The sequence below is a fragment of the Mastomys coucha genome, unplaced genomic scaffold (genome assembly GCF_008632895.1).
Source record: "Mastomys coucha isolate ucsf_1 unplaced genomic scaffold, UCSF_Mcou_1 pScaffold6, whole genome shotgun sequence".
In the NCBI taxonomy this organism is placed as follows: domain Eukaryota; kingdom Metazoa; phylum Chordata; class Mammalia; order Rodentia; family Muridae; genus Mastomys; species Mastomys coucha.
This window is the reverse complement of record NW_022196912.1, coordinates 99,156,745-99,172,081: the sequence shown is the minus strand read 5'-3', so window position 1 is coordinate 99,172,081 and position 15,337 is coordinate 99,156,745. Positions and strand designations below refer to the sequence as shown.

Sequence of the window (15,337 nt, the reverse complement as noted above, 5' to 3'; positions counted from 1 at the left end):
GGAACTTTTCAGGTTTGTGAGTGGAAAAGAGGTAGAGGAAGGCATCTGCTTTGCTGAGGATTAAGTAGGAGTCATTAGTACTGTGGCTAAAGCTCTATTTGTGTAGTAGATTTGCCTTGGCTCCAGGTTTTCCTTGGTGTCTTGCCAGGAACTGGGGCCTTTTTCTTTTTCTTTTCTTAGGGATGGGGGGCTGTTTTCTTCTTCTTTTTTTTTTTTTTTCAGAAATCTGCCTGCCTCCCCAGTGCTGGGATTAAAGGTGTGCACCACCACATCCCAGTCGAGCTGGGGCCTTCTTAAATGGAAGTCATGAAGCATTGTTTTTGAAGTCCTTGATACTGGATCCCTGCTATGCCCCTAGCTCTGTGTCTGAAGACAAATGTCTTTCTCTGGATTACTGTGCTGAATGAGGAGTTAGGTTGGGTGAGCACGGACATCCCGTGATAGTTGGCATCTCTTTAGCTTTCCCAGCTGAGCTCTGCTTTGTCAGTTGGCTCTGGAGTGAGGCCTTTACCTGACTGAGGTCCCATTGACCTGCAGCTTCCAGCTTACCTCTGCAGGCACTTACCCCACTGCCTGCACACTCTCTGGGCTCCTCCCTTTCAGGAGCCTTTCATCAGCATCCCCAGTAAGGATCTATTGCTAGATCATTTCTTGAGAGGAGTGTGATATACCACACTCTGGCTGAAAATGTTCTCCAAGAAGAGCAACTTTGGGATGGATTGGGAGGAAGGCAGAGGCCATCATGGCTCTGTAGGGTTCTGGAACCACAGGTGTGGGGTGGTGGAAAGAAAAGGGACATCAGAGGCATGCAGCATTGGGATCACACCTCTGCCACATTCACAAGGGACCTCAGAGGCATGTAGCATTGGGATCATGCCTCTGCCACATTCACAAGGGACCTCAGAGGCATGCAGCATTGGGATCATGCCTCTGCCATATTCACAGCAGAGTCTTGAGTTTCCCTAGGTAGAAAGGACGGGGTCCATCCTTGTGTGCTTCATAAGGATGATTGTTGTGAGTTAGGGTTTGCCAAGAGCCTGCTTCAGGTGTCCTGTAAATGTTAGCTCCTGTCTTTTGGGAAGTACATTTAGGATGCTCTGTAGACTGGTGACAGAGTGGAAATACTGGCCTGTGGCCATTTTCCCAGGGAAATACAAGGTTGCAAGATGACCTGATGGTAAGCAAAGGCTGCTTCATTTCAAAGCTATTGGAAAAAACAAACAAACAAAAAAGTCTCCCTCTGCCTTTTTTGAGACAGTGTTTCCCTGAGTAGAACTTCTTATGTAGACCAGGCTGGCCTCAAACTCAGAGAAATCCTCTCCTGCCTCTATATCCTGAGTACTGGGGTTAAAGATATGTGCTACCACATGTGGCTTTGTGCAAGCTATTTTAATTCAGGGAGCAGGTTTGGGGTCAGAATCAGTGCCTGGTGTGAGAAATGGGTAAGGAAATACCTACATGCTTGCAGATGTTCAAGATCTACCATGCGTGGAGACCACGGGTTGAGGGGGTGGCTTTTACAAACTAGGAGAAACAGGTCTTAGAAGCTTTGTTTCCTGTAAATTTCTCAGGTTTATTATTTGCTTTTGAGTTTTAGCTCATTTGGATCAAAGAACCTGCTGCATATAGTTTCAGTCCTTTTAATTTATTAAGACTTAGGCTGGAAAGATGGTTCAGCAGTTAAGAGCACTGACTGCTCTTCCAGAGGTCCTGAGTTCAATTCCCAGCAACCACACATTGACTCACAGCCATCTGTAATGGGATCTGATGCCCTCCTCTGGTGTGTCTGAAGAGGCAACTGTACTCATACATAAAATAAATAAATCTTTTAAAAAATTTTAAACATTTTATTTATTTATTTATTTTTGGTTTTTCGAGATAGGGTTTCTCTGTGTAGCCCTGGCTGTACTGGAACTCACTCTGTAGACCAGGCTGGCCTCGAACTCAGAAATCCTCCTGCCTCTGCCTCCCAAGTGCTGGGATTAAAGGCGTGCGCCACCACTGCCTGGATTTAAAACATTTTATTAAGGCTTACTTGATTTCTGATCTGTCCTGGTGAATGTTCTCTCTGAAGACAGTACATGGTATTGCCTTTGGGCAAGCGGTGCATAGATGACGTTTAGATAGAACTGGTTTGTCTCGCTCAAGCTTTCCTTTTCTTTTTCTTTTTTTCTTTTTTTTTTTTTAAAGATTTATTTATTTATTATATGTAAGTACACTGTAGCTGTCTTCAGACACACCAGAAGAGGGCATCAGATCTCATTACGGGTGGTGGTGAGCCACCATGCTAGGATTTGAACTCATGACCTTCCGAAGAGCAGTCGGTGCTCTTTCCCACTGAGCCATCTCACCAGCCCAAAAGCTTTCCTTTTCTTGGTGATCTGTTTAATGGTATTGTCTGTTATTGAAAACAGAATATTAAGGCTGGGTTTGGGGATTCACGTCTTGAGAGAAAGAGACAGGAGGATTGCATCCAGACCAGTTTGGACAATAGAGTAAAACCTTGTCTCAAAAAAAAAAACCCCACAAAGTAGAATATTGAAGTCTTGATGATAACTGTTGAACTGAATGCTTCTCCCTTGAATTCTCACAGTGTTTGCTTCATGGTTTGATTTTGTTGTTGTTGGATGCATATATAGTAGTTTCTTCACTGTTATCAAGAGAAAGTGTTTTTGTTTTGTCTCTAGTGACAGTTTTTGTCTAAAGATCAGTTTTGCCCAAATACTGCGCACCTCTTCCCCTTCTCTCTGGGTCATGTTTGCGTGGTACGTGTCTCATTCTTTTATCTTTTATCTTTATTTGGTGTGTATGTAGGTTCTGTGAATGTGTCAAGTGTTCATGTGTATGCAAGTGTGTGTGGGGTTCATGTGTGTGGTATGTAAGATGTGTGTTAAGGCCAGAGGTCAACTTCAGGTATCTTCCTCAATCACTCTCTACCTTACTTTCTGAGAGAGATCCCTCACTGAACCTGGAGCTCACTGATTGGCTAGACTGCATGGCCAGCAAGCCTTGGGGATTACAGGTGTGTGCTGCTTTGGTCGGCTTCTTATGTGGGTGCTGGAGAGCTGAACTCTGGGCCTCATGCTTACAGCAAAAGCTTTATCCACTGAACGATCTTCCAGCAACTCTTTTTTTTTTTCATTCTTTTATCTTTGGGGGGCAGTGGGGGATGGAATTGAGACAGAGACTATGCAGCCTTGGGTAGCCTGAAACTCACTATGTAGGCCAGGCTGGCCTCGAAGTCATAGAGATCTACCCGTCTCTGCCTTTGATTGCTAGTGTCTCATTTCATTCTTTATTTTTAACCTATTTGTGTCTTTTGTAAACCACATATAATTGGATCACTTTAAGAAATTCTAGCTGGTAGTGGTGGCACAGGCCTTTACTCCCTGCACTCAGGAGGCAGAGGTAGGTGGATCTCTGGAATTTGAGGCCAGCCTGGTCTATAGAGCAAGTTTCAGGACAGCTAAGAGTACACAGAAAATCCCTGTCTCCAAAGAAAAAAAGAAAAGGAAAGAGAGGAAGAAAGAAAGAAGGGAAGAAAGAAAGAAAGAAAGAAAGAAAGAAAGAAAGAAAGAAAGAAAGAAAGAGAGGGAAAAAATTCTGCCAACCATTGCATTTTAATTGGAGTATTTAATAATTCACATTTTAAGTAGTTATTGGCAAGGTAGAATTTATGCCTCACTTTGCCATTTCATTTTTACGTCTTGTTCTACACTTCCCCCATTCCAGCCTTCATTTGTGTTAAATAAATAGTTTTGAGTATCCCATTCCTTGCCTGTAAAAATGAAACAAAGAAAAGCAAGGGTTAAATGAGACGCTGCCCACACCTTAAGGGCTCCATAAACATGGGCGCCCAGGTGGACCTTGGGCTCTGTAAGAGTCATAGTCTCCGGGGGTTTCTTGAAGCAAAGTCCACCCAGGAGGGCTCTTTGGGTGCCTGTGTCTTTTGCCCAGAACACTTGTCTTGCAGAGAGTTCCTAGGAAACTTCCCATCCCAGCCCCTGACTCACCATTTCTTCCCTGGCTCCTGTACTTGGCGTTGTCCGGACTCCTTATGAAGTGCTACGTACAGATTTACCTCCTGTTTTCTTTCTTCCCTCTTTCAGACTCAGGATGAATTTGAGAATCCCTGCAGGATACTTTCAGGCTTCAGAGTGTGATGGGGGAGGGGGGTAGCCATATATGATTTGGAGTCGATAGCCTGGTTCCTCACTTGTGAGCCATCCTCTCCTCACACCTCAGTTGGAGAAAAGTTGGACATGCAGGTGGTGCTGCCGCCACTGCCTGTGCAGCTGTGCCTCTTACACTGGTGTTTCTTTGGTTCCTGTGTCTTTCCATGTTCTTAAATTTCTCAAATGCAGGAACCAGTGAGTGGAGATCATTGGACCAGAGACCCAGTTCCCCGACAAGCCATCCACGACTCTCTCCATCTGCTTCGAGCCCCATGAAACACTATGGAGTAGTAGCTTGGCAAGAGAGTCAGGGAGGGTGACGGTATGTGCTGGAGACAGAGTGTTAGCAGAGCTAACAGAGAGGCTGAACTTACAGGCAAAAGGAGCAACTTCGGCAGAAGTCCAAAGAGGGTACTAGCTCTGTGGGAGTCACCTGTTCCTTGGTTTATCCTTGCTCTCTCGTTCCCCACAGTATAGTTGATCTGTGTGTCTGTGTCTGTGTCTGCCCACTTCCCCAGGAGCTCCACAGGGTAGATAAAGGCTATGCTTTGTCTCCTGTGTCTCCCTAGAGCCTGGCATGCTGCCAGTGCCATCCAATGCCTGTTGAATGGATGAGGGGCCCAGGCAGACCTGCACAGCTGCAGCAGGGTGTGTGCAGTGGGGGAAGAGGCAGGGCAGGCAGAGTTAAGCAAGGCCCCTGTGACTGGCCTCCTCTGTAGCTTGGCTCAGGGCCGAGGTTGGCACTGGGACATGCAGGCAGCCTCCAGAGAGCCCTGCCCTAGACCTACTAAGGAGTCAGACCCTTCCAGAAGGAAAGAACCAGAGCAGACTCTGGAGGTGTGAGCATCACAGGGCATAGAGAGTGTTGAGAGGAGGCAGACTAGAATCCTCCCCAACCCCCGCCCCAAGTTTCAGCCATCTGAGGACATAGCTACAGGGCCATTATCATCTCTCAATGTTCTCTCGCTCTGGGGTTCAGGGTGCATGTGCACATATGAGTCTGGAGGTCAGAGGTCAGGGTTGGGTGTCTTCCTCGTTCATATCTCTACCTGATTTTTGAGTCTGATCTCTTACTGAACTTAGAGCCTGGTAGCTGACTAGACGGTCTGGTCAGGAAACCCCAGGAGCCCTCTTGTCTGGGCCTCTACGTGCCTTGCTGTGTCCAGCTTTTGATATGGGTGCTGGAGATTGAAACTGAAAACTCGAAATACTCGAGTGACAAGCACTTTCCTGAGCCATCTGCCCACCTTGTCTTGTAGAGTACGTAACTGTCAGAGTCACCCTCCTCTTTCTGATCCTTGAGTCCTTTTGGGAGGGTTTTCCTGTAATTGGTGGTGACCCTTGCCTAGTGGGCAGTCAGTCCCTCAGTTGAGTCTGGCTGTTTGGTCCTCTGCTGAGCCTCAGTAGCACTTCTGTTTGCATGAGCTTCCTATAAAAAAGGAAATTGGTTATCCTCGTCCCCCATGGACATCTTGCTGGTGTTTGCGGGGCAGTGGGAGAGGGACACAATTAAGGCCAGGGCCCTGAGCATCCTATCAGGACTACGCACACACATAATCCTTTAAAAGCAACTCACTGTTGGCCTTTTTGCTGTCAAAGCTCACACTGTATTGGGTTTGAACCTCTGCCAAGTTTCTGAGCCCGGACAGCTTTCTAACTGAGACCCTGGGGACTCTCTCCCCAGCCCGTCAACATAGGCTCTGCATCTCTGAGCTGAGGTTCAGTCTGGGGGAAAGGGTGAGCCAGGGACTGTGGGTGGGGAGCGGGTCAGTCATGGGCCTCCTGCCTGCTCTGCCTTCCCTGCACCAAGTGGCAGGCAGGTCGGTACCTTATGTATCAAAGCCTCTTTCTCACCGGCTTGCAAACTCTTGAGAACAGGGTTTCTGTATGCAGTGCTCCTGACAAATCTCTGGCCTGAGTGGGACCCTTCTTGTTACAGTGGGGGGGGGGGGGGGGGGCGAGGGGGACAAATGGCATGTGGACAGCTGCTTTGTGTCTAGAGGAAAGGTTTATCCAAGATCGCATAACTGCCCCCCCCCCCAAGATGGCATTATCTCAAACACTTACCCAGCCTGGCTGTAGCCAGAGACCTCAGTTAACTGAGAGGGGGCCATTCAGAAAGTGAACCTGTACTAAGGGCCAGCTAGGTCATGCTGGGCCCCTTGGCATGGTCTTTTAATGATTTAGACACATCTTAGTGTTTTGAGACCCAGTCTAACCATGCCAGGGCATGAGGTAAACAGACTTAAAACCCTGTTCCTGAGCCTGGTCCAGGCAGGGGTGGGAAGCCTTGAGGGCAGGAGGGCTGGTACTTTTCCAGGTGGCTTGCATGTAGTGTGGGGTAGTGAATGATGGCCCAGGAGCAAATGACTCATGGCCCTGCCACTGGAGAAGGCCTTGTATTTAGCTTTGTTGGAGAGAACATGGACTCTGTGTGTGTTGTTGGGGAGAGCTAACACGGGCCCTTTATATCACTTCAGTGGCACGGGGGAGCTCTGTTGTGTATCTGGGAGATAAACTGGCCTCAGGATTAGGCAGGACCCCAGGCTGGATACCTGGCTGGCTGGGTAAGTTCTGAAGTGCAGACCTTGGGAGCAGGCAGTTCCAGATCAGGTGTTTAGGCACAAGTGTCTGCAGCAGAGATGAGGAAATCAGGCACTTGGGAGTTAGTGTGCAGCACATGGGTGTGTTCTGGGGTCAGGCAACATGGTAAGCTTGATGTGTAATCCCTCTTCCAGCCTGGGGGTCAGAGTGCCAAAGGAAGCACTGGCTAAAGGAGGAGAGGGGTGTGGCCAAATGCAAAGGTTGGAAAGGCAGGGACACGGCTTCGGCTTCGTCAGAGACCTAGGAGCAGTGGAAAAGGAGACTGATGAGGCCTGACCATATTCTGCATGCATGAAGTGCTAGGACAGAGAGCAGGAGCCAGAGTCTGGGGACTTTGGGGTAGGGTAGGTGGTTCAGACTTTGCTCCAAGGCAGCCTCATCAGTGTTCAGAGACATGGCTTGCTTGGAGGTTGAGGTCTCGTAGGATACCCTCTTTGTGTTTCACTTACTCTCAGGTGGGAGACACCAAGCCCTGATTTCCCCGATTCCTCGAGCTGGACCTGGAGGGTCGGGGGTGGGGGGTACTTATAATGTCAGTACTCAGGTGGGTAAGTTAAGAGGGTCTAGAGTTCAAGGCTACATAATAAAATCGTTTGGAATAGGCCTGTTTAGCCCTCTAATGGCTAGGAGGGCTTTCTAGCTGGTTATTGCCTGCATTTCAGAGTTGAGCCACTGTGACCCTGGACCAGGCTGGGCACCTCCTCCCTGGTGTCTGTGACTCACAGCAGTTTTGTATCTCAGATGAACAAATAGAATGCCCAGGTGTCTGGTGAGTGGCTGTAACTGGTTCTCCCTTGTTGAAGGGTTCAGTAGATTCTCCTGGATAGGCTAGCCATAGTTGAGCATGTAGGTGGTCTGCTATGTCACCTGAAGAGCTGCCGTCCCTTCAGAGTATAGTGACCATTAGCACAATGTACATACACCCGAGGACTTTCTTGAACCCTCTCATGTCTCTGAGGCCCATATGTGGGTTCAGCACTACTTTGTTTTTCTTGGTGCACCCTGTGTTTTCTTTTTCTTTGTGTAGAGAAAATGCATTCCACCAAAGAGCTTTCTGTGACCCCCCCCCTGGCCCCAGGCCATTGATGGTGACACTGGCTCTGTTTTCAGCCTAGGGTTCCCTGTGGTTCCCTGGTCAGAGACTGGATGCCTGCCGTGGAGAGGCTCCTAGAGTGAAGGTTCCAGAGAAACAGACAGAGTGGTTGCAGTTTCTGGGGCCCCATGGTGGCTGTGAGTTTCCTTCTGCTGTGGCTTCTTTCTTCCTCTCTGTGAGGAAGGTCAGACTGGCTTACCCTGAGGGGCTGAGGAGAGGCAGGGAGGGACAGGCAAAGTGAGAGGAAGTGGCTCAGTCCCCGTGCAAGGGTGGGAGGTACCAGTGTACTCTGAGAGCTCAAAGCCCCACCACAGCAACCAAGATTGACACAGGGCCAGAAGCGCCAGGGTTAGAGAACCTAGGTTTGAGGTGGGCCAGCATAGCCAGGACAGATGTCATGACTCTTGCAGCTGGACCTGATACCTGCTGCCTCTTTGTGGTAAGGCCCCTTCCTTGCTTCTCAAGATTGAGGGTCTTGGTTGTGTTTAAAGAGAGTGGGAGAGGGTTACCTCTGTCCGGAGCTAGTGAAGAGCTGTGTCCAGCAAGCCCTGACCTGAGGAAAGGTAAGCCTATGGTGCTAAGCTCAGATTGGTGTGTGTTGAGGATTTCATCTTGTGTGACATGCCTGGCTTCAAGTCCTGGTGACATAATCATGTGTGACCGTAAACAAATTACCTTGTTCCGGTAAACCTTACCTAGCTTACCTACAAAATGGTAGTTAAACTATTGGTGCTTGATACAAGCATTTAAAAAATACAAAGGACTTTGGACCCTCTTGACACAGGCAAGCAGGCTACATTGTTATTATTAGGGCTCCTTAGAGCCGGGCTGCCTAGGTGGTCTCACTTCCTCTTCCCTTAGGCCTGTATGATTGCCTCCTGCTTGGGAGGGCAGGGAGGGTTTCGTGTGGAGATCTCTGCAGCAGGAAGCTTTTTATGGCGGGAGTCCACCTTCCCCCAAGCCAGCCTCTTGTTCTGAGCAAGTCTCACCTATCCTGGTATTCTGAGTTGATGGGCTCTCCCTGGTGTGCCGGGTAGGAGCAAAACAGCTGATCCACCTTCAGACTTAATCTCCCCATGCTACCCCACACACCCATGGGCAAGAGCTACCATATCCAGGAGCTCCCTTCCCAGACTCCGCCTCCTGCCCTCCAAACCCCCAAACCAGGCACTGAATAGCCACCCCGTGCCTAGGCCCCCTCTGACAGGAACATGTCAGCACGTGCACCCATGCCTGCCTGCCACGTGGGCCTTCCCCTGTTGCAGGCCCCCAAAGCCCATGCTGTGGCTCCCAGGCGACAGGAACAAGCGTGTGTGAGCATCCCCGAGCTAGCAGCTCCCTAGAGGCACGTGGCCTGCTGGGCTTCCCTCTGTCCTGTCTCCTCCCCCGTCACAGGTTCTTTCTTCCTCTGCCTTGCTGCAGACACACTCGCATTTCTAGTTTTGCCGGGCTTGGGACTCCCTGGGAGAGGTGGAACTCGCAGTCCCACCTTCAGCTTCCTCGTAGAGGCCCCAGGGGGATTTTCCATCTCTAGCTGCCTTTCGGTTCTCTGTTGTGAATTGGTCTGTCTGCCCAAGAGAGGGGGAGACAGAGGCAGGTGGATTTCTGAGTTTGAGGCCATCCTGGTCTACAGAGTGAGTTTCAGGACAGCCAAGGCTACACAGAGAAACCCTGTCTCGAAAAACAAAACAAAAACCAACCAAACAAACAAAAGCAAGAGAAAGATTTGTTTAAAGATGTTCTCTAGCCCCGAGCTATGAGCTCTTGTCCAAATCCTTCCCTTCCTGCTGGTGCTAGAGTGACTCAGTGCCCTCTGTCCGTCTGTCCCTGCGATTTCCACAAATGAAAACAAAAGGAGTGCACGGGCTAAAGCTCTCTTGCTGTCTGCTGGGCTAAAGCTCGCACGGTCTACCAGGCCCAGGAGCTGAGGAAGGAAATGGAGGAGGAAGTTGCTCCCTTTCTGGGTGCTGGGTGAAAGTGAAAGAGAGGGAGGGGGCCTCCAGTGACTCAAGCAGGCAGGCCGATCTGGGAAGGAGCCGGGGCTGGAGCTGCGGAAACGTGCAGAGCTGCGATAGCCTGAAGAGCCTGGGAGGGGAACTGGAGCCCGGTGTGGGCGGGGCTTCTTGTGGGCAGGACTTATGACGCCGGGTCTGTTCTTGCTGGTTTTCTGGGAACTGCCCCACCTGCTATCATAATCTCTGTTGTACCAGTGTCTGAGCCTACCAGGACCCGCAGATTCATCCTTGCCCACCTCTAACCTTTCGACCTTAGTGACCTAGGGCCAGAGCCTTGGCGAAGAGGTGGGCTGTATACCTCCTACTCTTACCAACTTCCCAGAAGAAAACAAACTAAACAAATAAAATTTATATGAAGAAAGAACAAAAACTCAACGATAAAGCAAGCAGCTATGCATGTTGTAAAATACAGGCCTGGATTCTCTGCTGTAGCAATGTCAGTATAACAGTCACTTTGAACATCAGCTTAGAGGGGCATGGGTAGTCTGGCTCACTTGTACAACATGTGCTTAGCACGAATAAAGCCCCTGTCCCAGCAACACCATCCTCAAAATGTGGCAAAGCAAAACAGCCGAACGCTTTACATGATGGACAGTCTGGAGGGCCTAAGGTCTAGAACCCTGCACCATTCATATTTGAGTTAGACTCTGCTCTGGCCAGGTACTCTTTATCAGTGGAGGGGAAGGAGGTGGCAGGCAGCAACAGCTGCTGACCAGCTACTAGACTAAATTGGGCCCTCATCCAGCCTGGGTTGCAAAACAGGTTCTGTGCTAGTTTGAGAAAGATTCCGGCAGCCAGAGCCCCACCCAGCAACTTTTCCCAGGGGTGGGGCCTCAAGCCTAAAAAAGGCTTTAAAAGGCTACAAGCCTAACTCTCTGGGCCCTGTGGGCTTTGCAAGAACCTGGTGTGACAGAGGATGGGTGGCCGAGCTGCGAATAGTCCCTGTCCCCTAACTTGCTCTGTCTTTGGGTAGAGGGGGCAGTGGCCTTAGGGACATTCTTCTGGGTCTGGAGCTGTTGTGTAGATAGCCGTGTAGGGAGGACTCGACCTGGGCTGCACAGTGCCAGAGCATAGTTTCATAGGATGAGGTTCTTAGTTTGGCTTTTGCTTTCCCAGTTTGACTTGGAGCTTAGGCAACATGTCAGCCCCACTTGGCCCCTCAGCCTGTGTCTTTTCAGGGTACAAGTTACACAATCAAATGCCACAGATTTGAGTCTATCCAGGAGGCGGTGGGACGAGAAGAGTGAGGAGACCTGATCCTGCTGCCTGGCTGGCAGCTGCCCCATGACTCCTGGCCCCCATGTACAGTACTCTTGTGTGACTTGAGGCAGGGAGACACTGGTGCTCATATCTAGGGGTCACGTGGCTGACACTGTCACTACTTTTTCCTCTGCAGACTCCAGGACCTGGCACAGCATCATGGCTGGGGGAGTGTAGCTGAGCTCAAGAAGTGGAAGGACCAGCGGACATTTCTTGGCTCTTGCCTAAGGGCTCCTGAGTTTTCCTCTGGCCCTCTTCTGTCCTCCCTGGCTACTGGATTGGGGCCAGGCTTCCAACAGGATCTTCTCCCGAGGGATGGGCAGCAGCTGAAGGACGGACGTCTCATTGCCAGGCTTAGTTGGCCACACCATGAACCTCCAGGCCCAGTCCAAGGCTCAGAATAAGCGCAAGCGTTGTCCTTTTGGGGACCAGGAGCCAGCTGCCAAGGATCAGCCACCACCACTGCAGGCTCCACCACAGTCCCTCAGAGCTAAGGAGGAACAGTACGGGACCCACGAAGGTCCAGCAGGGGTTGCCTCCACCACCCAGCCTGTGGAGCTGTCTCCTCCCAACAACCTGGCTCTTCTGAACAGTGTGGTGTATGGATCTGAGCGGACCACGGCAGCCATGTTGTCCCAGCAGGCCCAAGTAAGCTCAGTAAAGTGGCCCAACTCTGTGATGGCTTCAGGGCGGTGCCTGGAGCGTGGGGGAGGTGGAGGCATCAGTGACAGTGGCTGGCAGCAACAGCCTGGCCAGCCCCCACCCCACTCCACGTGGAACCACCTGTCCCTCTACCCTGGACCCAAAGGGAGCCCTCATCCAGGTGTGGGGGTCTCTCCCTACTACAACCACCCTGAGGCACTGAAGGGGAACAAACCTGGGGGTCCTCAGCTGGATCACTATGGAAATGCAGTGCAGCCCATGGTGCCACAGAAGATGCAGCTGGAGGTGGGGAGGCCCCAAGCACCCTTGAACTCTTTCCATGCAGCCAAGAAACCCCCAAACCAGACACTGCCCTTGCAACCCTTCCAGCTGGCATTTGGCCACCAGGTGAACCGCCAGGTCTTCCGGCAGGGCCCTCAGCCCTCTAACCCCACCACCTCCTTCCCGCCTCAGAAACAGCAGCAGCAGCAGCAGCAGCAGCAAACAGCAGCCCTGCCCCAGATGCAGCTATTTGAGAACTACTACCCTATGCATCAGCCCCCTTCGCAGCAGCACCAGGACTTTGGCCTGGCACCAGGTGGGCCACTGGGACAGGCCCACCTGCCTCACCGCAGCATGGCCCCTTACCCTTTTCCCCACAACACAGAAATGAACCCAGAACTGCGCAAGGCTCTCCTGCAGGACCCTGCTTCACAGCCCGTGCTACCTCAGCCCCAGATGGCCTTTCCGCGGCGCTCCCGCCGTCTGTCCAAGGAGGGGATTCTGCCTTCCAACTCCCTCGATGGAGCTGGCACCCAACCTGGGCAGGAGCCCCCGAGCAATCTGTTCCTTCATCACTGGTCGCTGCAGCAGCCACCACCAGGCGCCCTGGGGCAGCCCCATCCGGAAGCCCTGGGATTCCCGATAGAACTGAGGGAGTCGCAGCTGCTGGCGGATGGGGACAGACTGGCACCCAATGGCCGGGAGCGGGAGGCTCCCGCCATGGGTAATGAGGAGGTCATGAGGGCAGGGGGCCTCGGGGACTGTGGACAGGTGATACGAAGTGGGGTGATCCAGAGCACAAGACGGAGACGCAGGGCGTCCCAGGAGGCTAATTTGCTGACCCTGGCCCAGAAGGCGGTGGAGCTGGCCTCCATGCAGGTGAGGAAGGGCAGCATCTGTGGAGGTGGGATGATGCTTAGAGGGCAGGTTTTATTCAGCTATTTAAAGGACACAAAAGCTCTTTATTCAGAATAACCTTGCACGAGGCACTCATACCCACAGGGACGCTGAGGTTTCCAAGCACGTTGATTGGTGGGAAGGAAAGTCCTTGTTGGCTTCTTCCTGTGGAACTTGAGGGCTGGGAGAAGGGGGTGCTGAGAGCCAGCATTCTAAGATGCAAGAGTGTGTACTGGTGGTTGCACATGATGCAAGTCAAAATGCATTAGTTGTAGTTTAGGAAGTCACACTGCAATAAAGTTCATTTTTTAAAGTCAGAAAGGAAGGAAAACCAATCAGACTTTGACCACTTGTGTTAACCTTGGGTTTTTAATTTTATTCCATTCTTGCTCAAAAGTAATTTCTCCTTGCAATAGCAAGGGTATGGATGTCACCCTTCCAGGGTTCTGTAAAGAGGCTGAGCCACTTAAGGTAGACGCCCGCCATTTGATCAGCATTTACTCTCTGCCTCCCTCCTTATAGAAGCTGCAGCCACCGTTGCCTTTAGGTCCAGGTTGGCACACAGGAGGCTACAGAATTTTGAGTCTTCACTCCAGTCAGATACCTGGGAGGAAATAGCTGCCAAGCCCTCCCTTCCTCTTGTCACAGTGAGATGCTTGGTTACATGCCACACCCCATAGGCTAGATGAACATCTGCAGGCCACCTGTGGACCACTGACCACCTAGAATCCACTGCTTCAGGCCAGGGTGACACAGCCAGGCAGAAGGGAGGCTGTGGAGAATGTCTGAAAGGTATAGGAAGAGGTGTGGCCCAGGAAGTGCCAGGCTGTCAAGGATCAACCAGTAGGTGGTTGAATCGCTGGGTTCAGTGGTCATGGGATTCCTAGGTCAGCACACAGGGGCTCACCTTCTGAATCTCACTGTCATCCTCCCCCCGCCCCCATCTCTCTCTTATCCAGGATGCCAATGGCTCTGAGGAGAAGCGGAAAAGCGTGTTGGCCTCAACCACCAAGTGTGGCGTGGAGTTTTCTGAGCCTGCCTTAGCCGCCAAGAGAGCTCGGGAGGAGAGTGGGATGGTACCCCTCATCATTCCCGTGTCTGTTCCTGTGAGGACTGTGGGTCCAACTGAGGTGGCCCAAGTTGGAGGTGCTGATGAGGATGGGAAGGGCCTGGAGCAGTACCCCACTGAGCACAAGCCGTCAGTCATCGTAACTCGCAGGCGATCCACCCGAGTTCCCGGGACAGATGCTGCAGCTCAGGTATGAGAGGCTGTCCCCCAGCTCCTCCAGGGCTGGAATGCTGCTAGGTCCAAAGACTCCAAGGGAAACCGTAGAATTCTTCAAGTAACCGAGGGAGGTGCTGTTTTCCTTCTTTCTTGTTTTGTTTTGTTTTGTTTTCCTGAGACAAGGTCTCTATGTGGTCCTGGCTGTCCTGGAACTTACTATGTATACCAAGCTGGCTTTGAACTCACAGAGATCCACCTGCCTCTACCTTCTGAATGCTGGGATTAAGGATGTGTTTCACTATGCCCGGTTCAGTTCTGTATTTTGTGACTCTACCACACGCATGTGGTGGTGCCCTTGGAACCCTGCTCAGATCCTCTGGAACCGCAGTTACGGAGAGTACGAGCCGCTGTGTAGCTGCTGGGAATGGGGTCCCGGTCCTCTGGAAGAGCAGCCAATTCTCTTAACTACTGATTTATCTTCCCGACTATCAGGGAGATATCAGAGAGATACTGTTGTGTTTTTTTTTTCCAAATTAAACTTGTACTAAAGTACACAGAGGGTATGAGGTAGTTTTATACTTGAAGTGGTGGTCATCAGGGAGTCTAGGATGTGGCTCTGTTTTTGTTGCCAGTCAGGAGGTGTTCGTGGTTCTTAGGGAAGGTCCTGAGCTAGCTTCTGGGATGCAGAAGTGTTTGCTCATGTGTCCAGTTCTGAGCAGGGCACCTTGGACTCTACCGCTATGATTGTGGCACTAGTGTTTCCTGTACTCTGTCGCTGCTTTGGGGTGTTTTGATGTTTCAGGGGTGTGCAAGTTTGGCCCAGGATGAGACTGGCTGAGAGAAGTTTCTTTTCATGCGTAGTACCTTTTGGTGTTCTGTGGGCAGCACATGTGTTTCTGTCCTTCCACTACATCTTCTCTGTATCCTTTAGGACTAATTTTAAGTAACATGTAATGTGGTTTGCTATTTTCTGCTTCAATTACCTTGTCTTTTAATAAGCACATCAGTACAGTTTACAATTCTTTTGTTTGTTTGTTTGTTTGTTTGTTTGTTTTTGGTTTTTGGTGTATGCAAGATGTCTGAATGTGGGCTGGGCATGATAGTGCACACCTTTAATTCCAGAGCTCGGGAGGCAGAGGAAAAA

The 15,337-nt window shown here is 50.8% G+C and overlaps 1 protein-coding gene across 2 annotated transcripts in view; it reads left to right on the top strand.

The window, feature by feature from the left end:
• The window catches only part of Mideas (mitotic deacetylase associated SANT domain protein), a 68,467-nt gene that overhangs the window by 34,312 nt on the left and 18,818 nt on the right, over positions 1 to 15,337 (top strand). For both annotated transcript variants that reach the window (XM_031357764.1, XM_031357763.1), the window contains exons 2-3: positions 11,284 to 12,950; positions 13,928 to 14,227. In XM_031357764.1, coding sequence (XP_031213624.1) covers positions 11,517 to 12,950; positions 13,928 to 14,227 — 1,734 coding nt within the window. In that variant the 5' untranslated portion in view covers positions 11,284 to 11,516. The remainder of the gene's footprint in view (positions 1 to 11,283; positions 12,951 to 13,927; positions 14,228 to 15,337) is intronic.